Raw genomic sequence first — 26351 nt, 5'->3', positions numbered from 1 at the left:
GAATAACTTATCCAAAATTTACTTGATATAGATGTATTTCAAATGTTAATTATGATGTTAAAAATATTAGAAATATTTTAGTTATTATTATTTTTCATCACAATTAGGTGTAGGATCGAAATTAAAGAAAAAAGACAGTGCTAGCAACAAAAAAAAAAAAAAAAAAAAACCCTTTTCTCTACAACAACCCTTCAAAAATCTAATTAATATAAATATATTTTAAATATTAATTATGATGTTAAAAATATTAGGAATATTTTAGTTATTATTATTTTTCATCACAATTAGATGTAATTATTATTATACTTTTAATTTATTAAAAAATAATATTTTGATGGATATTTATTTATATGTTATATTAAAATTAGTAATAAAATACATGCAATTTTGAAAGGTAATTCACAAAGTCTTGCATAAGTTAATAAGACAATATTAGAGGAGTAATATGGTAAAATGACCCCTTCTAATAATTTCTATGCACTGAAGTTAAAAAGGGTCGGCCATCCGTCTCTTCTCCTCGATCTCGATTCAGGGATGTTTCTCTCTCGCAAATAGCTACTTGTTTCCCCCGTAGCTAAGTGCAATATGAAGCTCAAGTTATTCTACTCGCCATATCTTTGAGGATTTCTCGCGAACACTTTGATGTGCCTGACTGGTAGTTGATTTCTTGATGATCCGATCCGTATTCCGAGCTTTAAACTGGTCGGATTTTTTCTTGCTTGTTAAAGTTTGTTTCTTCAAGCTTCGTAGATGATTGTTTAGTCGTTTAGGTTGAGGAAGAGACTACATCTCCTGGTTTTGACCTTTTTCTCTGTGGGTGGACCGGAAAAGAAAGTTCTCGTGGATCATGTTTCTGATCTGGGTTGCTTCTTTGCTGTGGCAAGCATGTTACTACGGATGCCGAGTTTGTAATCGACGTTTTATTTCTTGGAGAATTTGTTTGTTAGCTTTTATGCGGTCGCCCTTTCTGATATATACAAAGAAATTGTATGAATATATCACGATTTTGTTCTATCTGAATAGTTGTGTGAGGTCATGATAAAGATCTTGAAAATCCACTGCTAGTATCCTCTTCTTAGTCCATTTATCTGTCCAGAAATGGATATATCTCTCATCACCCATTGATCCCGTCATGTGACGTAGTTGTTTATTTTGTATGAAAAAAAGGTGTTTTTCTTGTTTAATTCTCTGGTCGACTTTAAATTGTTATGCGATGCTATGTTTGACTTCTAGTTGTTGAAGGTTTGTTGATTTTTCTTTTTCGTTTGTCAATAAAGGTTGCCTTTGTTGAACATCAAAAGTTTAGGTGTTTTTGAGGTGGAGAAATGAGTAATCGCTACTCTAGGCCTGACAAGCCTGTTTCAGGTACACATTTAAATATCTGTTCATTTCAAATGCTCATACTTGATACGATTCATTAGTATCTTGTTTTACGGACATAAAGTAAATTTGGATAACCCATAGACTAACAAATTTAAATTTGAATAGGTAGGCTTCATCATTTTGATACCAGATGCATTGGAATTTGGCATTCTTTTCAAGGGATGCTTAGTCTAAGAAGAAACATTAAGATGGGAAATAATTGCTTGTAATATTATTTGACTGAATGTATGACTGCTAATCAGGTTTGTTTTATGAGGTGTATGTGGAAGCACTCTGTTGGGTTATTTCTTTGTGCATGAGTTAGCCAGCTTCTCAGTGCTTTTCCATTATGGATCACTTTAAGCAAAAAAATAGTTACTTTTCCAGGAAAAAGTGTTTTTCACTGCTTTGCAATTCATTGTCCTTGTGATCAAGGCTCCAATTGCCTTTTGTCATTAGTGAAGCATAGCTGCATAACCATCAGCTTAATTTCTTTGGTTAAGAGAAAGTCACTGGGGGCCTGAGATGGATGACTGGGTGAAATAAATGAAATTTGTAAGAGCTTCTATTTAATAAAGTCGTGATTGTATATGAAAATATTCAACAGCCGTAGTCCTCTTGGGCCAAGGACTGCTGCTCATGGTTATGATTGTGGTCACGGTATGTTTGGAATCATTTCATGGATTGATCTTTCTTTAATAAAAATCATTGACTAGGCTCTGGAGAGTTAGTACTGTACACATTAGTTAAACATCATCATTTTTGTGTACATGCATGAATAATGTTTCAATATATATTAACCAAGTAAATGAAATATTCTGTTGCAGAACTTCAAACATCAATAATTCAGTTCTACATGTGTTTTCATCTAGCATACGCTTCTTTGCACATCATACTATTTGTTCATTGTTAACTACCAATAACATATTTGAAACTTCAGGAGATATTTTCTTGTCTTAAGTCATAATTAGTTCTTATTTGAATAACAGGCAAATGGAAGAAACTGAGGGATCTTATGATTAGAAGTGACAATCGCATTTGTGCAGATTGTTGTGCTCCAGATCCAAAATGGGCGTGAGTACAGTAAATTGTCAATTTGCTACAGTTATCATGAAACATTTTATGATATAGATTTTTTTACTGTTAATATTGTAAGTCGTTATGCAAAGTTTACCCCCCCTTAAGAAAAGAAGAAAGACCATGTTTCTAATGTTAAGTTATAGCTTAAGCTTTTAATATGTTTTGGTGACAATTTTGTCAGAGTCGTTTTATTCATCTAGATAACACTGGTTGAGCTTAAGTATGACACTTCTATTGCAAATGCATGTAGTTGATGTTTTGATGTCTGACAATTTAAAATGCATGGTTTTTAGAACAATTGGTGCTTGTTGCTACAGGTCTGCTAATATTGGAGTTTTTATATGCTTAAAATGTAGTGAGGTCCATAGAAGCCTTGGTGCAGAAATTTCAAAGGTATAGCTTCAGGCGTCTGATGTCTTCCTTGTTTGGATGTTGCATTAAATTAATCTTCATTGTCCTTATGAATCCATCTATTTATTTGTGTTATAAGCGTTCAGTTATTTAACCATGCCCTTTAACATTTAGAAAGTGTGGGCTTTTCATAGATTACGGGCACTTGTTTTTTTCACTCTATTTTCTGTCGTGATTACAAAGTTTCAATTCTAGCACAAGCCTCACCCTTCTCGGATGTACTGGTTCTGAATATGATTACTTAAAAGCATGATGCCTAACAGATCCTGCTGCAATTTCATATGTGTGCATGAAGAAAATTTGGATACCGAGTTAATCACCATATGAAGAACTTGTCTCCGAGATTTAATGTAAATATGCTTATGACTGATATCATCTCAAAATGGGAACAATAAGATTTCTGCAGATGTGCACTGTACAACTTCCTACTTACATCATCTGGGATATGAAATTTAGATATGTCTTTCAGCATCAGATCCTTTTTCAACTAATTGCAATTTGGACCCTGGTAGAAGCTTGGCTCATGTTTTTGGTTCTGCATGTCTGCTTGCCTTCAAGCAGGGTTGGTCTTCTGGGACCTGCAAATCTTAAACAACATAAGTTATAGCTAAATTGGTGGTACCTGCTAAATCCTAAGTTTGTTTTTTGAGTTAGGATATAATTGTTAAGCACATAGGTACGACCGTACGATTTTCTCCAGTTCCCAAGTGAAAAATTAACTTGAGGGTGCTTTGTCTGTCATGGATCCAGCCATTCATTTGCTTACCTATAAGGAGGTGGAGGTGCTAACCTTTTGCACTAACATCAACATCATATTAAACACTGAATATGATAACTTGGGTGCTCAGGATTTTGATCTTTTTTCCTTTGCTATTCTTGGCATCCAGGTGCTGTCTCTGACACTGGATGAATGGTCTGAAACCGATATGGATTCCATGATTCAGGTTGGTGGAAACTCTTATGCTAACTCAATTTATGAGGCTTTTCTTCCTAAAGACTATCCAAAACCTAAACCAAACTCAAGTAATGAGGAGCGAACCAAGTTTATCAGGTACATTATTTTGTAGAGAGATTTATGCTGTATGATGCTTGGATGATTTCTCATGCAAAAACACTTCTTTCTTTGGTTCAATAGGTCCAAGTATGTGTCGCAAGACTTCTTGACACCAAGCTTGCGTATTGTGTCATCTAAGATGTCTTTTCAAACTCTCGAATCTGGAAAAGATTTGGGTTGCAGCATCACTTCCAACAGTTCAAAGAAAAATGTAAGCAATCACATGCCTATTTCCATTTGGATACTTACATGAGTTCTTGACACCTCTGTTTTCTGTTTTCTGCATCTTATAGATATGCATTTATTGTGACTGTTCTTGCATCAATACTAGGTACTTTTGTCAGCTAGCTTTATCTTTGTCGGTACTCTTAATGAAGAGGTTTTTGGGACAATGACAGGAAGAGATGGGACAATTCCTTGGAAATTTGAAGATCAAAGTAGTCCGAGGTTCGAATTTGGCTGTTAGAGATATGCTAACTAGTGATCCATATGTTGTCTTGATACTTGGGCAGCAGGTGAACTGTTGTTAATAAGCATGAATCCTTGCTTATTCAAAGTGGTTAAATTGGTTATGTTTAGTTAAAGCGAAAAGTGTTTTTGAGGTTGAGTTACTTTATGTTCTATCTTCAACTGTGTATGGATTTCTCATTGTTTCAGAAAGCCCAGACAACAGTAAAGAAAAGCAACTTGAACCCAGTATGGAATGAAGAGCTCAAGTTTTCAATACCACAACGCTATGGGGCTCTGAAGTTGGTTAGTTCATATAAACTATTATTTTGTGTGTTCTGTACATACATGGTTATATGTTGACATTACGAAGATTCAGTTGTTTATTTTTAAGTCATGATTATTTATTTTCTTTCTTTTTTTTGTGTGCAATGATACTTGTTCAAGCAAAGTTAGATATTCACTATTTGCTTTCAAAATCTTGTCATGAGTTATTTTTGTTCCTGTGAAATGGTAGTCACACAAAAAAAAGATATGGCCTATTTGTCTACATATTCATAATCATGAGTTTCTCTTACACCACCATATATGACATCCCCTCTCCTCTCTTTCTCTCTCTCTCTCTCTCTCTCTCTCTCTCTCTAGTTTGTAGTGTTTATATTTTGTTTCATGCGATTCCTTCCATTGAGCCTATCAATGTAATACCATATTTGATTATAAAATGTTCACTGCTTGAGTTGCTGTCGTTTTTTGTTTCAAATTCTTGATATGCTTTGTGCAGCATGAAATTGCATGGAACAAAATATCTGGAAGAGTAACATCATAGCCAATTCAATGTTTCTTTCTCCTGAGATTTTGAATTGATGTCTACCCTTGGAAGTGTAGCTATCTGTGGTGACTTAGCTTCCGGGTTTATTTCCTTCACTCCTTTATCTGAAGTTTTTTATTTGTAATGTTTTCTTGGCTTGCTAGGAAGTTCTCTTCTCATTCTTTTCTCATTCTTTTCACTTCTTATATTAGCTGAGTTCATGCCTTAGTTTATCGATCTGCTATGGAATTTACTGTCACATGAGTTTTAAGACAACTATAATGGTAGTTTTCCATGGACAATTGCTTATGAAGATGCTGTAACATCAGTTTTTCTCCTCTTAATAGCAAGTATACGACCACGACGTTTTATCTGCTGATGACATAATGGGTGAGGCAGAGATCGACCTACAGCCTATGATCACCGCCACGATGGCTTTCGGGGATTCTGAGCTCCTTGCAAACATGCAGATCGGGAAGTGGCTGAAAACAAGTGACAACGCTCTCGTCAAAGACAGCATCGTCAACATTGTAGATGGAAAGATAAAGCAGGAGGTACTCCTGAAGCTACAGAATGTGGAGTCTGGAGAGATTGAATTAGAATTGGAATGGATGCCTCTGGATGAATAAAGTCGGTTGTATTTTTGTAATTGGTTTTGTTGTTGATATACTTGCATAAGTTGGTTTTGGATTTGAGGGCCTCTTTTGTTCAAGATGGCAGTTTGTGATACAAATTTTGTGGGTGGCCCAGTTAATCTAAATGTATCTGAACAAAGATTGTTTCAAACCATCTTTTGTTTTGGCTGATAATATTTTTTGTTGAACCTAATATATATATATATATATATATATATATATATATATATTAGATCTTTTGTTTTCTTAACAATTTATTTATTTTAGATCACTCATCGTCCTATCAAATTTTTTATCATGTTATTTCAAGTATATATTTGTCCTTTATTTCACCTGTTGTTTAGTTTTCTTTTTCCTAAATGCTCAAGTTTTCGGGATTAGTAATCATTTCAAAATTATTTATTAATTTTATTTAGTCATTTCTGTTTGGATTATAGAATTTAGAATTTACTTCTTATTTTGCCCTTCTGATTCAGACGTTTGGATCATTGTCACAATCAAAATGGGCAAAAATATTGGAAATACAATAAAATTGAAATCAATTTGGAAATGACTAATTTTTATTGTATTTGAGTTATGAATTTCGAAATCAATATTAATATTAGCAATAATTTTTTTTAAATCAATTGATTATATTGTTTATCACAATCAATTCTCATATTTTATTATTTTGAAATACATAAACCAAATATCCAAAGGATATTACTATTTTATAACCTCTGATTTCTATTTACAATCCTATCTTGAAATATTTTAATATTTCTAAATTATCTCTTCCTCTGCCTCTTTCTTCCTTAAGGATGGAGCATAAGAGAAGAATGGAACATAAGTGAAGCATGGGATAAGAGAATATCACCATTGAAGCATTGAGCGACATAAAACATGAGAGACGAGCGAGCGTCGACAAAGCACAAAACTATAATTGTTAGTGGGGGTGAGCATCGATGAAGCGTGATACGACATGAAAGATAAACTAAGAGAGCATCGATAATACTAGAATGTATGATAGGGAATGCGATCAAATGGAGCATCGATGAATTTTCAAGATGTATGGTGATAATCACATACGTTGTTAGAAAAAGAAAATTATATTAGTGAGACTATAAATTATTTTATTTTTTTAAAGAATTATCAATAGTAAGATAGTTACCAACAGGATTCTAAATAGTACACCTCAAATACAAAATAACTTGTTTGAAATGAATCTGATTTCCTTAGATCTATAATTCCACGGAGGTGCCACCTCAATCGTGTCATCTAATCATGGACGTTGATATTGCTTCAAGATTCGTGATCTTGAATTTTCATTTTCTGCTCCCCACGATCTGAGTGGTGCTTGATGAAGTCCGTCGCCTTCAAAAGCACGGAGAGAGAACCCTAACCTCGAACCTTTTTGCGTCGCAGGCCGAACTCCGCTTCCGGCACCCGCCACGAAGAGAACAGAAGATGGATTTGAAGGTATCCATTGCGATCTCTACTCGCCGCCTTAGTTCTTACGGATGGAATTGATAGTACTTTTCTCGATCTCGTTGCTCTTTAGGCTTGGTTTGAATTATTTTTATTGTTGCTTTTGGTAAAATTCACCGGATAATTGGTCAGGCAAGTCTGACAATTTGGATGTTGAATGACTTAGGTGGTACTTTTATGCCTTTACGAGTGCTTTATGATCACTCATAGTTGCTAGAATGTTGATATACGGTTATAAAATGCTTGATTGTTAGTTTTTGAGGTGTCTAAATTTTGATGCTCGAAAGTATTCTGAGTGGAGATGATTTTACACTTTTCTTTATTCGGATTAAAACTGACCATAAAAGTGATTTCATTTCTGAGTTAAATGCATCTTAGAAGATTGATAGATTAGATGGATTGCTTCCTGCCTGGCGTATTGAAACTTTTGATTTACTAACTTCCATTGTCCAGTGCCATAGTGTTATTTCCGATTTTAATTTATCATGTTAGGAGAATTACAGCAATGTTTGTTCTTAAACTTTTAAATTTAGGTTATATATATATATATATTTATATTTATGTATGTATGTATGTATGTATAAAATCAGGATTTGGTGCAGTAATCACTTGCTCTTTCTGGCTTATTTTTCTTTGTGACTTAATATCCACAAAATTTCTGCTGTATTCAGGCTAGCGACAGATTCAATATCAATTCTCAGCTTGAGCATCTTCAAGCTAAATATGTTGGAACAGGCCATGCTGACTTGAGTAGATTGTGAGTGTCCAAATCTTTTGTCAAACTTATTTCTTCTTCTTTATTATGTTTGAATCTGACTCAATAAAATCTTTGTATATCTTACAGTGAATGGGCAGTGAACATCCAACGTGATAGTTATGCATCATATATTGGTCACTACCCTGTCCTGGCATATTTTGCCATTTCTGAAAATGAGTCAATTGGAAGGGAACGCTACAATTTTATGCAAGTAAGGCATCAATTCCATTATTTTTACTATGGGTTACATTTTTTGTCAGTAATTCATAATACGAAGCTGCTATGCACTGAATTCTCACACCTTAAAAAGAATGTGGTAGTTTGGCAGAAATGGGTGAGTTGTGATTCTCTGGATTAGTTTTATTTATTGTGTATTAATAATAACTATGAGAAATTTTCTGTTGCTTTGGTTCACCAAATATTGATCTGTGACATCTTCCAGGAAAGCTTGCATGTAATTATTTACTAAGTAGCATTCATGCTATACTTGTAATTTTTTTTTTGAAATTTTGATGTTGTTTTCCTTCTTTTACTTTTACATAACAAATAAGTTTAACAAATTGGTCATTATTTTCCACTACTTAATGTCAGCTTATTGGTTTGATGCTTTCAACATTTTCTAGCAAATGGAATTTCAATTGCTGCTTTATAATCAAAGTTAATGAACACTGATTAGCCTTATTACAGGTTATGGTACCTGTAATTGACTTTTCATCATAACCAGCAGACTTTAGTCTGAAACTCCTGGCTAGCTCACCAGTTTGGATATCATTGGAAAGAAACAACTTATGGAGTTGCATGTTCTATAGAGATGCTTTATGCTTGGCATGCTATGGTGTTCCCAATCACATGCGTTGATCCCATACCTGCTTTTAAGTATAATTTCTAATTAAATTGAACAAAATAAGCTTTTGCAAATGCAATAAAGTATTAACAAACAGGTTCAATCAATGGTTTTCATATTTCACAAGATTAGTGAATCCAAATTTTCAAACCATATACAATTTGTCACTATGTTAGGACCATCGCAGTATTTTGAATGTTGTGATATGATGGATGGAACTGGAAAACACAATTGATAACTAACCCGGAACATGTTCTCACTTAGGATTTGTTTGTTATGTAATAGATAGATCAGATTCAAAATTTTGTAGATGGATTATTAATTCGATTGTAATCTGTTACAAGTACTTTTGAACATAATTGTGTTCTCTGCTCGTGCCTGCTAAGACTTTATGGGGTTTGCTTGGTTTGTTTGAGAGAGATTGTACTCAAAATTTTGTTGATGAATCATTAATTCGATCGTCATTGGTTAAATCTGTTCTTTGACATAATTGTTCTTTTCTCATGCCTGCTATAATCTTAATAGGGTTAGTTTGTTTTGTTTGTGAAATTGGATTTAAGATATTGAAGGTAAATGAGTAAAATATTAATTCATTTGTATCAGTTTAATCTTCTTTTTTACATAATTGGTGTTCTCTCTTCTCAAGCCTACTAAAAATCCTTTTATGTCTTCTGATATTTTGTCAACTATATCTTACTAACATCGACTAAGTTGTTTTTTATTACAAAGAAGTTAATACTTCTCACATTTTGGGCCTTCATCTTATCATCCTTTCAATAAAAAAACAAACGTTCACCTTGATTGAAAAAAAAAATCCAGTTTAAGTATGAACAATAGAACAATACTTTTGGCATTAGATAACGTCTCTTTTGCTATAAGAAACATACTATGAAATATTTTGTTGCTATTTTGTCATCTATATCTTACTAACACTGACTAAATTGTTTTTTATTACAAAGAAGTTTAAACTTCTCACTTGTTTGGGCTTTCATCTTATCATCCTTTCAATAAAAAAACAAACGTTTGCCTTGACTAAAAAAAAACAACAATTCGGTTTAAGTATGAACAATAGATCAGTACTTTTGGCATTAGATAACGTCTATTTTGCCATAAGAAACATACTATGAAATATTTGAGGATGATAAGATCCATCTTTGTCATTAGTACAAACTGTGCATTTTGTTTGGTGGTTTTCAAAAATTTTCTTGTGACAGTGTGATTGGTGGGTGGTGATATAATGGCTTTTCTTGCAGAAAATGTTGCTGCCCTGCGGTCTTCCTCCAGAGAGAGAAGAAGATTGAAGAGGATTGGAGCAGTGCAGCAGATGAATTCTGCTGTCAATCGATGCTTTTCTTTTCCAGGATTGGAGAAAACTGGGATGTAACTGTATTTCTATCTCGATTATGTTGCTTATCACTCTCCTTTGAACTTTTGAGTTGGGGATTTGAACTTTAGTTCAGTCAAGAAGGAGCTGCTCCTTTTTACCTGAATCTTGATTTGTACTTTTCTAAATGCTGTGGCCATGCATACTGTTCAGTGGTGAGACTTGTTATCCTGTAATTCCTATGTTGTGAGAGGCTAGTAAAACAGAGCTTTCTGGATATCTTGCAAAGATGAAACTGTACCACCTTGGCCTACTTTCTGTACTGTTATTAAAGTGTTAAAATCCACACTTATATTTTTGTTGGTTTTATGTTGCAGATTGATAGAATTGTGAAGATAAGAATGGTTTATTAGCTGGGGAAGTCTGCTGCTGTTTAGAATCTCAATTAGTCCATGTTTCTCTTTTGGTATTCTCTCTTTTTAGTTATCTTTCAATGTATGTTTTTTTAATTTGTTTAGCTTGTATATTCATTTTCTCATAAGGAAACCAAAAGTATTCCATATGTGGGAAAATATATATTCCAAACAGTATATAGAATATTTTGGAAATTTTAGTTCATTATTTTAAATTATCAGCATAAAAAAGGAATTAGAGACTTTGAAAAGAGAGATTCTTGGGGAAAAGATTGTAAAACAAACAACACATTTCTAAACAAATGACTATTGTTGGATATGGCAAAAATACAAACTTCACTTTCAGCTACTCTTTTTGTATTTTGGTCATTTAAAAAGCAGGGATAGATATAAAATTTCTAAGAAGGATTTAGGCAATTAGTGCTCTTCACAGGTGGGTTCCACGGGATCCTCAGCCATTACGCGTCAGGTGATCGAGCGGGTAGGAATGCTTGGTGGCGAAAGCACGTCCTCCAAATGGACGGTCGAGATGGCATCATCATCTCCAACCAGCGGTGGACGTGTCTGCTTCACCATTCACTATTGTGTGTCCGCCCCTCTCGGGGCGTTATAAATAACGAGGCGCTCGAAAGGTCTCTCTCTATCTCTATCTCTCTCTCGTTCTCTTCGAGGAAAAGGAAAGCAAGTCTGACGACCATTCGCTTCGCCGGTGGCGATAGGCAAGAAACCCTAGCGTGCGTGGTGATCGCGCTAACACGTCTTCTTGGCCGCTTCCCAGGTTACGAATCTAGACTATAATGTCATCGACGCCGGACCGGTTGATCTGCTCCCATTTCTGATGCGTTTCTTGCCTGTTGGTGGCCACCGCTCCCTGGGTCCTAAGGGTTGATGATCGATCTTGATTTTTGACGGTGGTTTTGTTTTCACATGGTCGATTTGTCTTAGATCGCTTATTTCCCTTTGTTTCGCTCTGAAGAGTTTGATCCTTTGTGGTAAATGCCGAGTGTTCTGCTTCACCGTTTCGGTAGTCTGATCATGTATTTTTATGTGTATGATCGATTTCGGGTCAGACTTTGATCTATGGCTTCCAAGAGGATCCAAAAGGAGTTGAAGGACTTGGAGAGGGACCCTCCTGTGTCTTGCAGTGCAGGTTAGCTCTATATAATGTGTCCCCTTCGGCTTTGTGAACGTGTAGGCATTACCTTCTTCTTGCTTTGCCTCATTATTTTTGTTTGATCGTTTGTTGCTATGAGGAGTATTATCTGTCGGTCGCATGTCAATTGTGTTTGCCAATAATACAACCCATATTCTGTGTTTGGTTGAGTTATATCTTACCCAAGATATCAGATTATATTAATTATTTTAATGAAAGATTTCAATTATTTGATATATCAATGCTAATGATGGGTTAGTGCCTCATAAAGTCTGTACCATGTTTCCATATGTCTGATCCATATCCATATTAAGAAATAAGGTTTTCAAATTTTGGAATTCATCTCATATCTGTGGCTGTAGTTCATATGTTATACGTATTTGATGTATTTTTTCTTGTTATTCTTGAAGCCTCCTTCCATCATTCTCAACCAAATGTATTAATTCTATCTGTTGCCTTAATTTGGCATATGACATGTTGCTGCTCCCCTGATTGCATCAGCGCTTTCAGATGGATCGATATGCCATCTCGATTTTTTGGTGTAATAGTTGTTTGTTGCCTGCATATGCTGACTTTTTTCCCTCATTGGTGTTGTTGATGCTAAAGATACTAGAAAATGTTGAGCATTCCTTAGAACTGTCTCCACAGAAAAATGTATTATCGATACCTTTCTTGTTGTTAATTAACATTGATAGGCCCTGTCGGCGAGGACATGTTCCACTGGCAAGCGACCATTATGGGACCTGCTGACAGCCCCTATGCTGGTGGTGTATTTTTAGTGAATATTCACTTTCCACCAGACTACCCATTCAAGCCACCAAAGGTAGCTGCTCTTTCTTTGACTCGTTGTCCATGGACATGGTGTCCTATTTGTGCTCTATATTTATACAATTGGATCAATTACTTCCTGTGATTGTATTGGTATCAGAAAATTTATTATGTAAGCTTTCATTGCTCTTCTTGCCCTTTCAGAGATTAGATAAGTGTATTACAAACTTATCTTTTAGTATTAGCTTGAACCATTAATTTGTAAGTAATAAAAAGTGTTTCCTGAATATGTTGCTATGTCTCGTATGCTCAGACATTTAAGGTGTTAAATACGATAACATGCTTCTTGAGTAGGCAAATTTACCTAGAATGATCACTTTATGGGAGTCGTAAGTTATTTTGGAATATACTGAGTGCTAGTTTTCTATTTGCCTTGGGATTGCTATCATTTAGGTCTTTTGGTTCATTCCACCTTTTTGCAGATTATGACATACCATCTGGGAAACATGAAGAATTTACAAGGACATTTTCAGTTTCATACTGAGTTGTCTGGTTGGGTGACACTAACCATAGATAGAGCTGCACCTGACAATGTCAACCACGATCCAAGCCATCAGTATATTTTCTTCAACCCAAACCCAACCTAACGCAACCCAACCCAACACAACCTAAAGTTAGGATGTCCCCATTCCTTGTGCTATCATTTTGGTTTTGGTTAGGTTGGCTTCTAAATCAACCCTAACCCAACTCTAGTTGGGGTTTATTGAGGTTGTACTTTTTTGTTCATTTACCAACCACCCCGAGGTGTGGTGGTTACATATGAGGTTGTTGATGTTGGAAGAAGACATAGTACTTTTGGAGGAAGAGGAGGAAGAGGAACCAATCATTATGTGTTGATAGGGTAGTAGAAGCGATGAAGAGGAAGTGATTACAATTGTAATAAGGCTATGGTGGTGGTGTTAGAAAAAAACAAATAGGGTGTAGGTATCTGTAATTGAGGTGGTGGATTTGTATGTTTATCTAATTTTGCTTTAAGAACATGACAGTTTAGGTCATTTCTAATAATATTAACCATATCTTTTATTTGTAATATTTTAGAATTGTAGTCCCAGAATTTGAAGGATGAGTGCTAATTTTAATTTGGGTGTGGTAAACTTTATATAGGATGCTTGGTAAGAGCTATAACTGTAATAATAAAAATGAGAGTTGTACTTTTTTATTTTTAAATTGTAACTTGTCCATATGATGTGTGTTAAGCTTTGCATTTAACATATTGTATTTTAATCAGGAAAATTTGCTTTCGTGTAAAACAAGAACTAGACGATTATGATGACCAAATCTGAACAATGTCCTTGACGTACAAACTTCATAAATTTTCCATTGTGTAAAAAAGTTGCTTTGCAAACCATATTGTCTGTCGTTTTTGGTTGTAGAGTTTGTATGTTTTATTACAAAATGACACAAACATTCTCCTGTAGGTGAGCTTGTTTTCCAAAAATGAAACTAATGTAACACAGATTTAGATGTCTTTGTATTTCCTTCGATGAGATGAACAACATGTTGTTTGGATGAAACATTGTCATTCATTTCATTCTATTTATAAGGTTTTGGCAATGTTGGAATCGATATCTAAATTAAACTATGAAAGGATTAATAAAAAAGCAATCTAGCAATTTTTAGTTATTGTAGAAATTTCATTAGATTGTTATTTGCTAATGATATTATTTTAATTGATGAAAATCTAAGTGGAATTAATTATAAACTTGAACTATGGATACAATCATTAGAAACTAAAGAATTTATATTAAGTGAGACTAAAACTAAATATATGAGATGCAGTTTTAGTAATTCTAGGAATAGATAGGATAATATAGATAAGTTAGATGGACTAGAAGTTAAAAAACTTTAGGTATCCTAGATCAATTATTCAACAAGATGGAAAAAGCGATGAAGATATTATTCAAAGTAAAAATAGGATGATTAAGATAGTAAGGGGTGTTAGAAGTTTTATGTGATCATCAGATACCTTTGAGATTAAAAGAAAATTTTTATGAGATAGTTGTGAGATCAATAATGTTTTGTGGATCTGAGTGTTGGATAGTTAAAAAATATAACATATATAAGAAGTTTGTGTCGTTGAGATGAGAATGTTGAGATAGATGTGTGGAGTTACTAGGAAAGATAGGAAAATAAATACTTCAACTAGGTACCGCGTCGATAGAAGATAAGATTAAAGAAAATCATTTAAGATGGTATGAGCATGTGCTTAGGAGACCTCCAGATGTAATAGTCAGGAGGGGTGAAATGATTCATGTCAATGCCATGAGAAGAGATAGAGAAAGATCTTATTAGAAATTATAAATTAAGAATTAAGTACTTAGAACTTAACTAAATATATGACTTTTTACAGATTTCAATAGCGGTAAAAGATCCATATAAGCGACCTCAAATAGTTGGGACTTACGACTTTGTTGTTGTAGATATTTCTTTAGAATTCTGGCTGCCACGGTTGTAGTGCTGTACTTGGATACACCACACCATGCTACTTAAGCACCATGGCATGTCTGATTATATATGCTGTTCTGCACTAGAACATGGAACATATACATTGCCATCACATGTCTAAATGTGTAGTGGGTGGTTGCTCTTCTGCCTTTGACAATTGTGCGATGGCATTTACAAATACATAAGCAACAGCAATATTAACCTGTTAAGTGTTTTATTAACATCTGAAGTTAATCTTTGCACCTTAAAGAGTTTGCTGCTTCCCTGCGATCTAGCGGTCATAACAAGTTTATTGTGAACTCTACATCATTATTATGCTGATACACCAAAAAGCATGCATAATACTTGAGATATGCTGAAATATATCCATCAACTTAAGTCTCATTTACCATGTATGTTATCATCCTGGTCCTAGTCATATCTTACTTGCAGTTACAATATCTGTAACAGGGTTGGTTGTTACCAAGGAAAATTCTTGAGGAACTTATTCGAAGTCATTAGTATTTGATCTGATCTAGTTTCATAATTTCTTAACAAGACAATAACCTTGCAGGTCTCTTTTCGCACCAAAGTTTTTCATCCAAATGTCAACAGCAATGGTAGCATCTGCCTCGACATCCTCAAGGAGCAGTGGAGCCCTGCTTTGACCATATCAAAGGTGACTATGCCCTCTTATTTCCCCTGGTTTCTGGAACAAACATCCTCAAGATATCATACTTAAACGCTCAGGAGCAACCCAAAGCTGACAAGAAGTCAATTATGGTTTGATATCTTTAGACATGGTGCTGTCTGCAGTTCATATTAACATCCATGACCTACAAAATCATCATTGGCGCATGTCTTCAGTAGTGTAGATGATGTGGATGCATAGTCGAGCGAGGGTTGTATAAATTGGGAGGTCAAGAGAGAGTAGTCAATGAGTTCAAGGAAAGGAAATAGTGTTTATGCAGTTCTGCTTAGTTTTACATTTTTTTTTGGTAGTATGGAAAAACAAGGTAATTGACATTTAATACTTAAATTGCAGGTGTTGTTATCCATATGCTCACTTCTGACGGATCCCAACCCTGATGATCCATTGGTACCTGAGATCGCTCACATGTACAAGACTGACAGGGCCAAGTACGAGACAACTGCCAAGTCTTGGACTCAGAAGTATGCCATGGGATAGAAAACTTTCTACTTTTGTGGAGCATTCGCAGGTTGGATCTCTTGGAAAATAAGATATGTAGTAGTAGTGCTATTGTCATGGGCTAAACTACTATTTGGTACCCAACTGGAGATCCTTAAAACTCTTGTAGACCTTAATATACATATGAATCTTAATTTCTTCCTGTTGTTTCTGCAGTGATTTGGTTCCCGACAAATATACTTTATACGTTTGTATTGCATGTACATCTGCAGCAGTTTCAAGTTTTTGTGGTTTTCGGGAGATATAGCCCTTTTTTTAGAATAAATAGCTGCGATCAAATCTCTTCAACGTTTATTTATAGCTTATAATTCCATCATAAAGTTAAATTTCTCAAAAAAATCTTAAATTCTTTTTTTTTTTTTTTTCCCATAGAGCATTCTTTTTTGTCACCTTGGGCCTAATTAGTTGTGTGCCCTCATCCTGCCATGTTTCTTCTTCTTTGACCCTCCTCCATCTTCCACTATGTCATCTTTAAGGACATGTTCATCCTTTGTGAAATAAGAGTTTATGAGAATAAATCTAAAAGAAACATTATGCGACAAAAAAAAGATTTATCCATGTCAAAAAAATAGTTGTCACTATGTTAATAAACTACAGATAATTTTATTTTTTTTTATATTTTTGAAATTGAATTAATTAGTCATAATCGATGTTGATAGCGATCAATATGATTTTTTTATTGGATTTTAATGAGATTATATGTAGAATCTTAATATTTGAAAAATATACATATTATATTGATATCAATGTGGTGAATGCAATAGTATTTTAAAATTTATATATAAAAATCATCATTACAATATTTTCTAGAAGTCTACTCCCGTCAAAATTGATATATGTTATTGATTAACCAGATTTGAAATTTACGGTAAGAAGAAAAAAAAAATTTCGGACTGGATTTGAAGCGGATTCGGGCACGTAGTCGGATCTAAAAACGGGTCGGATCAGAGGTCAATATTAACCCATCACCTGATGCGGCTGTTCGTCACTTTCTCAGCCGGGTGACACCTCTGCCCTGAGCCGCTTGGCCGCGGACGAGAACCACACCTTCGGCAAGCGACAGGGATCGCCCACCTCCTCCGTTGGCAGCGAGATCCGGAAGCGGGCGGACCGTGGCACCGCGGAAGGCGGTCGTCGTCGCCACCTGACGGAGGTCGTACGAGTCCCTCTTATTCCAACTCTCTGCATCGTAAACCCTAGCTGTTGTTTGGTACGGCCACCGTTTAATCCTAAGCTTCTCGTATTATTCTGTGTTCTTTGTTATGGTAAGGGCGTAGGGCTTTCTTGCCCAGCCGATGCCGGTTTAGTCCCGTTCCTCTCTTAGTGTAAGCCTTACTCTGACCAGAAGTTTAGGCATTCCTTGCCCTCGGGGAGCGCTTGTGTTGTGCAAAATCACTGGATTGAGAAAGGACAGGGATAAATTTGCAGGTACCCTACCGACGTGATTCCTAGTTAAAAACCCTAATTTACTCTTAGTCCGACCCTTTATCGCCCCGGCGGTGCCCCCTCTCTCGCGGACGGTGGTACCTTCCTATCCGTTAGCTCTCTCCCCTCGCTCGCTATCTTTCTGTCTCCTCCTGGCGGTGCAGCCCCGCCCCTCCTTTCTTGCTTGCTCTTCCTCCCCCCCTCCTTGCCTGGCAGCCACCTCCCGGTGTCGCCGTCTCGCTTTCTCCCATCAGTCACCTCCCACCCCCTCCCTCTCCATTCTTTTCCTGTCGGTATTCTCCCTCTCTACCGGCAGCCACCTCCCCGATCACTTGCTTTCCCTCTTTTTCGCTCTCGCTTCTGATATATTATTCGTTGGATTTGCTTTTGTGGTTTCAGATTTGCTTGACGTACGCCAACTTAAGAGGAATAATTTAGAAGAGAAAAAGATCACTCCACTTAATCATGCAAGACGAAGCAAAAGAGGAAAGCAACAAACTTGAGAAAAAGAAAGATAAGAAGGATAGGAAGAAAAAGCAGAAAGACAAGAGGATGGATGGTGAGAGCGGTGATAAAGTGGAACAGGGTTTCAATGACTGTGATGTGAGTGCAGCCTTGGAGGAAGCTAAAGTAGCTTCAAAGAAGCATAAGAAGAAGAAAAGTAAGGATCTTGAGAAAAATCAAAAAAATCCTAATGACAAGGTTCAAGAACATGAGAGGATAGAGGCAGAGTTAGAATTGGATTCAAAAGAGGATGGAAACAAGAAGAAGAAGAAGAAGAATAAAAGAAAGAAGAATGGGAATGGTGATGAAGAATGTGATAAGAGGGTTAATCATGTCCAAGAAGATGAGGCACAAAAAGGGGAGGAAAGCAGGAAGAGGAAGAGGAACCAGGGAGATGATGTAGGAGTAAGGTTGTCTGTACATGCAGAGGTGAAGGTGAGAAAGAAGGACAGAATGTCTACAGCCAGTGCTCTTGGTACAGATGAAAACAAGACCGCTGGAAATGCTGCATATGCAAGTTTAGAAAATAATATTGGTTTTGGCAGGTGTAAGGTTGGGTCAAGGGATGAAATGGAGGAGAGGAGGAAAGACCATGAAGAAGTTCAAACTTCAGGTTATAAAAAGAGGACGAAGAGGGAGAAGGCATTTGATAACCCTGAATTTGAAAATGGCAGCTATGAGACGGGGAAGGAAGTTAAGCAGTCATTGAGCATCGAAGACAACAAGGCTGCAGAAGATGACATTAGTGAAATGGCATCTCATGCAACAGCAATTGGCAAGAAAAGAAAGAAGAGCAAGGAAAAGAAGGATAAAAAAGGAGATGACCAAACAGCCAAAGGACCTTCCAAAAATGACGTAAATTTGGTGGACAAGAAGACAGAGAAAAAATCTCCTGCTGCCAAACCTGAAGGAAATGGAGAGATATCTAGCACGAAGAAAAAGAAGAAAGGCTCTGATGACTTTGAGGCTTCTGATACAAAAAACAAAGGCAAGCGCACTAAAGATGGTTCTGATACATCTGCACTAAAGAAAAATAAAAAGAAAGTGAGTTTTTCAAGTGAAGTTGAGGTGTTTCCTGCTGGGAATGAGAACATGAACAATGAAAATACTGAAGAACCTTTAATCCAAGGCAAACGTTTTACTCCAGAGGAAGACAAAAAGATTAAGGAAGCAATAGATGAGTATATACTGGTTAGTCTACTTGCATTTCTAATTGAAGGTTCAGAAATTGTACGGGCATTCTCTTGCTATTGAGAATGCTATTGTTGCCACTAAATCTTTTCATGAATTACTGTCAAACAACCATATTTTCATTGACAAAGAGCTAACTTTATAAGGATCTTTTAGGCTCCCATTAGATATTCCTGCAATGTTTTCTCTTACGTTCTCCGTATGAATTAATTAAATTGTTGAAGATGCTTCTTATAACTTATTTCATTTTCTTCATTGCTGTCAGATGATGTATTACTGTTGTTAGTTCATTTTGATCCCCTGGACTGTGTCATAATGTTTCTTTATCTTTCAGGCACATCAGTTGGGAGAGGAGGGCAAGCATATGATTCTCAACTGTAAAAATTACCCAGAAATAAAAAGTTGTTGGAAGGAAATCGGTAGGCATTCATTTACTGATCCTGATATTGCTTATTTACTTATCACGTTTAACAGAGGATATTCGAGTTCTTCTCTATTTTCTCCTTTATTTTGCCCCCCTAATTTTAGTTTTCTTAATGCTTACCTATGTACAACTGCGGCTTTGAGCAAATTGCACTATCGAGTCCATTTGGCTAAAAATAATGGATCGAGAGTTTACTATTTGCAGAGCTTTTTTGGGTCTTGGAAAGACCAGCTTGTTGAGCTAATAAAAGTTAACCGAGAGAATCATAATTTGGCTACTTTAAGTGTATAAAATTTTTGGTAGCTGTAGAGCAGCATGTGATTGTTGCAGCATATGCTGCCTCGTTTTTTGGGAACTGGGATGAATATGTAACTGCATTAGGTCAGCTTCTTTCACTTCCAAGTAGGTAATGATGGCCACTAGGGTCAAGGGATCTTCATTACTTTAGTTTCTTTGCACAGTCATGCAGTGACCAGATGCAGTAATTTGCATTGAGCCTTTCTAGTATATTTCATTTTATGAATCGATTATTGACAAGTGTATTCTATATATTTTTTGTTGCACTTCTGACAAAATTTGTATCTTTTGCAATATAGTTGTTGCACTTCTAGCAGAATATATATCTTTTAAGGTATGGTTTTTGAACTTTCTAACAAAATATGTAAGTTCTAAACATTTTAAATCTACAGCAGATCTTTAAAAAATATATCCTGATTCTTGCAGTAGGTTGCCTCTTTAATTGTAATGTTCAATCATGGTTGTGCTGTAATTATTTAAGTTATGAAACAAATTTTTATCTGATCTTGGCTAATTCTTAATCTTTTAGCTGAGCTTCTCCTTTTTCTTCTTTATATTTGTTGTATCACCTTGAAGCACTTAGAGGCCACCTTCACAGTAATTTTCCTTGTAATAACAAATTGCTTTTATGTTATTGTTAGTGCTGTAACATGTTTTCGGAATATTAAGGTAAATGCATCTATTCCTGTCAGCTAGGCTAGTTTTAAAGTTATGAGTTGCTTAGAATATCTTCAGTCATCCAATCTCATTGTCCTTAGATTAACCTGAGGATTACTTGTCATCCATTCTTCTCCACAGGTGCTTGTTTGCCTCGTCGGCCTTATGTTGCTGTATATTATCGAGCTCATGTTCTACTTGAAAGGAGTGAGAAGCGTAAGTGGGATCCTGAGGAATATGATATCCTTCGGAGGTAACCCAAACCCCCTCATGGCTCAGAGTTGGAATTCTACTTTCCTGTTTGTTCTAGTTATGGTGCTTAATGTGGTTTGAGATATTTGTCCCTGAATATCTTTATATACGCTACATAAGTCATATTTGGCTTCTACTGGTTATCTAGGAATCAGAAATGGTACTTGCACATAAAATAAACTATCTAATAAACTTCCTAAATATATAAGTGCTGAGCCTAAATATTTCAATGTAATAAACATATAAGATATTCAACAGACAACAACCATGCTTGATTAAAGCTCAATTTCTTTACCAGAACAACATAAATGACAAATCTTTTGAACTTTGAAGTTTCTATAAGAAAATATGATTTATTTATTAAAATACTTGAAAAAAAAGTTGTCATTGTTAAAATATCTTAATCATTTAATTGCTAATTTGCCTATGTGCATGTATGCTGGACAAAATCCTGCACTTTTTTGGACCATGCAAAGCTGCAACCAGGCAGTAGTCATCGAGCAATGCAAGAAAGCATGTTATTTTCTGTCGGTCAAATTTGACTTCACCTTTTGGTGTTGATGAGCATCTTAAGCCCATGAGATAAAACTAGTTAGATTTGTTCAGTAAAACTTTATATAAACAATATTTGGAAAACTATAAATTTCCACTTGAAGTTTAAGTTTCTCATTTTTAATTAATGAATATTTAATACTTATTTTGGAGAATGGATGCCATGCTTTTCATATAAGCTTGATTCTAAGAATTTATATCAAACCAAATTATTTTGTCATTAGGGGGTAAGGAAATATGTTTTTGTTGCAACTCAAATGCATTAAAAATTACAGGATTCAAGGAAGGTTGTCTATTTTAAATACTATACTATGCAGTACACTTAAATATCAAATGCAAATTATTTGATTCAGAGCAAGGCTTGTCGTCTTGTACTGATGTATTGGTCCTTGGCTAAATCGATACATACCGGTCGGTACCGGTGTTTCGACACATGGCACCCCGTTACATATTGAAGACTCAACGAGGAAGAAGAACAAGGAGAAGAGGAAGGAACAGATTCTCGTGGAGGAAGAGGAGGAAGAAGGAAGAGGAGGAAGTGTGGAGGAAGAGAGGAGAAAGAGAAGAGGAGGAAGCATACCCGAAATAGATGATGGGAAGAGGGCTCGCGAATGGGAACCCTATACATGTGAAATAGTTATTTTTTCTTTTTTTTTTATTGGTTAGTTCGGAGCATCTGAAATGGATTTGATCTGCATACCGGTTCATGCCATCCATATCATACCGGTTCGAGCGGGACTGCAGTCCATGATTTAAAGTGCTTCTAAATGCAGAAAAAATCAACCACAAGAGATTGTCATTAAGGAAGAACTGTTTATAGAAGTTTATCTTGTATTGTATTATCCTTGTTCCCTTTGTTATTTATGCTTTCTTGCATAGCTTTTAGGACACTTGTTTGATGGCAAATAAAGCAGCTTTTTTGGGATATATGGATCATTCTTGAACTGACCCAACATGTGGTCCAAATATATAGCTCGACGCCCTGTTTTGCAAATGATCTTATTTCTCCTAGATATAAATCAACCTATCAGTTTTAGCTGTTTGTTGGTATTTTGGTATAAAATTGTGTGTGTGAAAGCAAAGCCGGATCCACTTGGGTCATGCTACAGCTGACCAAGTTTTGGGCATCAAAAATTAAATTTTAAAAATACTGACACTTGACAGCTTGCATGATATGAAGTTTTTTGTTTTCATAATTTTTTCTTATTATAGTGAAGACATCACTCTATTACATTGCAGATTGCTATTTACCATTGGTAACATGTGCATATAGGTTCCATGCAAAACATGGAGCAGACTGGAAAACTTTAGCAGCCCAACTCAGGAAACATAGGATACATCTCAAAGATTGTTGGCGGAGGATAAAATCACCTAATTTTAAAAGAGGTATGATTTCTGTTATTATTGATTTCTTGGTAGTAGCTGTTCTGACGGGGTATAATATTATATAATATTTTCTGACAGTTATTTAGTCTGTTGTTTCTCCCCAGTTACAATCTCCTCAGAATTGAAAGTTTTGGTAATGAGATTTTCGTGCTTATAGGTGACCCTTACTAGATCACAATAACTAAAAACGTTTGCTATAAGACAAATTAATGCTAGTGTAGTGTTTATGTTATATAGATACATTTGTATCTGAGTATTCATCATAATTTGAGATAGTATTTGACTCTCTTAAACCAATGATCACTTGGACTCCCATGTTGTCATTCCCTAATAACCACTAGAAATGTTTTTCTTATATTTGTTATTGGCCTAGTTTTAAAGGTTAGTGGCTTGTAGACTGCTAAAGCTCGTTTCTTTTGCTTAAGGTGCAGGCTATGGTTACATGAATATGACAGATTGCTAGCTCTTTTATTAAGTAAAGCATGTCTAAGTGTATGTAGATATGACAATTTGTTAAATATCGAAAGAGACAAGTATAGCTTTTTACGTGAAGATTTTATTCCACTATTTTCCCTGCTTTCAAGTCCATTTTTGGATACAAAATTGAAGTTTCTCATTCATTTTCGGTGCCCTGCTAAATGTATGTTTATCAAGCTAAATCCTGATATATGTGGTGAGGATATGCATTGCAATTAAGGTTCAGATTGTTCTAGCATTTTAAGGTGTGATCTGAACATGTTTAGTGTTTTGCTAATAATTACCCGTACAGCTTCCAGGATGGAGTGAATTTGGCTTATATTTGGTTGTTCATTCAGTTAGCATTTCATTTTTGATCCATCTGTTTAATTCTATTGTTTCTCTTGGCACAGGGTCCTGGTCTCAGGATGAGTATCAGACTTTATTTGATTTAGTGAACTTGGATCTGCGGATGAAAGCCTTCGAGGAAAAAAAGACTAAGCACGGCATGGTTGGCTCTTATTGCTTGTCCATATTACTGTTGTTGCTTGCTTCATTCATACTTAGTCGTCTTGCTTGCACTAGTATAAGATGGTTGTGTTGTTTCTCTTTTATCGAGTTGCTTATAGTCGTTTACTTCACTAGTATAAGCATGAATGGTTGGCTTTTATTGCTTGTCCACATTACTGTTGTTGCTTGTTTCATTGATACTTAGTTTTCTTGCTTGTACTAGTATAAGAGGGTTACACATTGTTTTTTTTATAATTTTGTTGCTTATATTCATTTACGTCACTATTTTTATTTTTGTCTTCATGATCTGTCTGTGCTTTTGGTAGCTGAGGGACAATATCTCTTGGGAAGCAATCAGTCAGAAGCTGTCTACTCGATATGATGCTGCTTGCTGTGAGAAGTGGTAAGTGGTATTTTTTTTTATTTGTACTGTAAGATTCATTTATTTTTGGAACCATATTGACCAAAATTTTTCTGTATCATCCGAGATATTGGTTGCTTATTTTTCTTCCATTTATATATATTGTTGTCCTGCTCTTTCAGGTATCAACAACTAACATCACCTTTGGTCAATCAAGGTCTATGGTCTGACTCAGATGACTATCTGTTATTGGATGCGTAAGACTGTCATCTTTTGTTTATCATGTCTTTTTTTCCTTTCTGTAAAGAATAACATTTTGTATGAATCCTTGTAAGGTTGTCTAAATGCATTTACATGGTTGTCAACATGGATTTCAGGCTTCTTAAAGTCGATGCATGCTGTCTAGAAGATGTTGACTGGGACAATCTTCTTGAGCACAGGTATGTGTGATTCATTTATATTTTGTTGGACATGGATCACGTAAGAGTATATTCTTAAAATCTTATAAATTCATCTTATATTACACAAACTGTTATACAATTCCTCAATGTGGAACCTAAAATAAAACTGAAACCTTTGTGGTTAATAAGTAGTTTCCATGGGTCAGGATTCCTGATATAATTTAGGTACAAACTTATGTTTCAGCTGGTTTCAACCCTTGTAATTGGACTGAGTTGAAGGAAATTTCTTCTGAGTGACTATACTCCTTCATAGAAATCTATTTGGATTCATTTTGCATCAAAGATTACCTAAGCTAGATATATTGTTCAAAATTTTATTTGGGAGAAGATAATGCTCCTCCCATATGACAAGCAGCACATGTTTGGTTGTCTGACCATTCTAAGAGCTGTATTTCTTTCCTAGTTGCTTAAAGAAATGGGTTATCTTTAGTTACAACATGTTGTGATTTTAGAAATGGGTTATCTCCGTGATGCTAGATTGCTTCCTGTTTCTGATTCCTTTGTCCATCAAATTTGGCATCTTAACCTGGTTAAACGATTTTCTGTTGTACATGTCACTTATATTCAACCACTCCAATAACCAGCTAGATTCAGAACCTCAGTCTGAGCTACACTCCTTGCTGCCCACCAAATTACTTTATCAGACATCTTGTTTAGGAAGTTAGCTATATCTTCTATTTTGTTCTTCAGATCCGCAGAAATTTGCCGAAAACGATGGGGTCAAATGACACGACACATTGGTGGATTCAAGGAGAAGCCTTTCATCGAGCAAGTGGAAGTGCTTTCAAAACGCTATTGCCCCGAAATGATTGAATACAGAAAATGAAGCCCGTAAGTGTATCTGAAGGTTTTTACTCGGAGTATCCTGAATTTTTTGCATCCACTGTGCCAAATGTGTTATCTGTTAACATGCCTTGGGGAAACACCGGTTTGAGGTGCGGTAGTTGGATGGATAAAGAGGATACCGGAACTATTTTTGTTTCTCTTGTGGAAATGCGGCTGTGGTTTGCCTGGTGTGATCGCCATTGATGTGACTTTGCTGCATTAAGATTCTACTGGAACGTTGCATATTAAGTTCCTTCTAATCATTATAGTCACTTAAATGGTTGCATGCATAATAAGGGATGATGGTTTCATTATATAAAGTAATTTAATAGTGCTCTATGATCCCAAGGGTCTGTGTATTATTATTTTTCTCAGGTGTTTTAGCCTAATGATCTTTTTGATTATCAATGATCAAATGATAGCTAGCTGATGGAGATTAATGATTGTATACATATATAATGAAAATAAAGGCTTATGCTTGTGCGTATGCGGAAGTCTCTTAAATTTAAAGGGACAAAAGACAAAAAAAAATGAAGGCTTTGTGCTTGAGGGATGTTGCCGTCATTCTGCCGGTCTTTCTACGCAACACGCCGTCAAATGTCTTGCGGAGAGATCCAGCTTGGGATGGGTCCCACTATGCGGGTCGTTGACGAACTTGGTCTCAAGATAGCGCCGTTCGATCACTGGACCCCTTCTCTCTTTGAACGATCAAGACCGTCAAAGCCTCTTCAAGTTAGTTAGTACACAGGCCGCCGAACGTAGATTAGCGTCATCACCTGTCCCGGCTGACGCCAGGTAGGAAGGAACCTCCCGTGCCACTGGTCAGCGATGCG

At 35.7% G+C, this 26351-nt stretch overlaps 4 protein-coding genes across 10 annotated transcripts; all 4 read left to right on the top strand.

Annotated features, from left to right (window-relative positions):
* The first annotated feature begins 491 nt into the window (after window positions 1-491).
* Window positions 492-5971, top strand: LOC135622982 (ADP-ribosylation factor GTPase-activating protein AGD12-like). Of its 2 annotated transcripts, none has more exons than XM_065125403.1 (9): window positions 492-702; window positions 1278-1365; window positions 2352-2436; window positions 2760-2835; window positions 3741-3904; window positions 3989-4118; window positions 4306-4422; window positions 4565-4660; window positions 5510-5971. In XM_065125403.1, exons 2-9 carry the CDS (start codon window positions 1326-1328, stop codon window positions 5789-5791), a joined length of 990 nt encoding a protein of 329 aa, XP_064981475.1. In that variant the 5' UTR covers window positions 492-702; window positions 1278-1325; the 3' UTR covers window positions 5792-5971. The 2 variants fall into 2 exon arrangements, with proteins under 2 accessions (XP_064981475.1, XP_064981474.1); XM_065125402.1 differs by having other exon boundaries at window positions 497-655.
* A 1129-nt stretch (window positions 5972-7100) lies between these two features.
* On the top strand, window positions 7101-10558 carry LOC103997752 (uncharacterized protein At4g14342). Its single transcript, XM_009419069.3, has 4 exons — window positions 7101-7255; window positions 7936-8021; window positions 8109-8232; window positions 10119-10558. Exons 1-4 carry the CDS (start codon window positions 7244-7246, stop codon window positions 10164-10166), a joined length of 270 nt encoding a protein of 89 aa, XP_009417344.1. The 5' UTR covers window positions 7101-7243; the 3' UTR covers window positions 10167-10558.
* Window positions 10559-11222: 664 nt separating this feature from the next.
* On the top strand, window positions 11223-16372 carry LOC135583254 (ubiquitin-conjugating enzyme E2-17 kDa-like). Of its 4 annotated transcripts, none has more exons than XM_065125396.1 (5): window positions 11223-11380; window positions 11673-11752; window positions 12451-12578; window positions 15582-15686; window positions 16053-16372. In XM_065125396.1, the coding sequence occupies exons 2-5, from the start codon at window positions 11683-11685 to the stop codon at window positions 16194-16196; spliced, it is 447 nt and encodes a 148-aa protein (XP_064981468.1). In that variant the 5' UTR covers window positions 11223-11380; window positions 11673-11682; the 3' UTR covers window positions 16197-16372. The 4 variants fall into 4 exon arrangements, with proteins under 4 accessions (XP_064981468.1, XP_064981472.1, XP_064981471.1 ...); XM_065125400.1 differs by having other exon boundaries at window positions 11338-11532; XM_065125399.1 differs by having other exon boundaries at window positions 11339-11486.
* An 827-nt stretch (window positions 16373-17199) lies between these two features.
* On the top strand, window positions 17200-25857 carry LOC135622980 (RNA polymerase I termination factor-like). Of its 3 annotated transcripts, XM_065125391.1 has the most exons (11): window positions 17200-17427; window positions 17563-17645; window positions 18042-19337; window positions 19672-19756; window positions 20857-20968; window positions 22793-22905; window positions 23775-23872; window positions 24198-24274; window positions 24415-24489; window positions 24610-24672; window positions 25384-25857. In XM_065125391.1, exons 3-11 carry the CDS (start codon window positions 18108-18110, stop codon window positions 25517-25519), a joined length of 1989 nt encoding a protein of 662 aa, XP_064981463.1. In that variant the 5' UTR covers window positions 17200-17427; window positions 17563-17645; window positions 18042-18107; the 3' UTR covers window positions 25520-25857. The 3 variants fall into 3 exon arrangements, with proteins under 3 accessions (XP_064981463.1, XP_064981461.1, XP_064981462.1); XM_065125389.1 differs by lacking the exon at window positions 17563-17645 and having other exon boundaries at window positions 17200-17370; XM_065125390.1 differs by lacking the exon at window positions 17563-17645.
* The last annotated feature ends 494 nt before the right edge of the window (window positions 25858-26351 follow it).

This window comes from Musa acuminata, chromosome BXJ2-9 (assembly GCF_036884655.1).
Source record: "Musa acuminata AAA Group cultivar baxijiao chromosome BXJ2-9, Cavendish_Baxijiao_AAA, whole genome shotgun sequence".
Lineage (NCBI taxonomy): Eukaryota > Viridiplantae > Streptophyta > Magnoliopsida > Zingiberales > Musaceae > Musa > Musa acuminata.
Note: the sequence above shows the minus strand (reverse complement) of the source record. Positions and strands in the feature narration are given on the sequence as shown.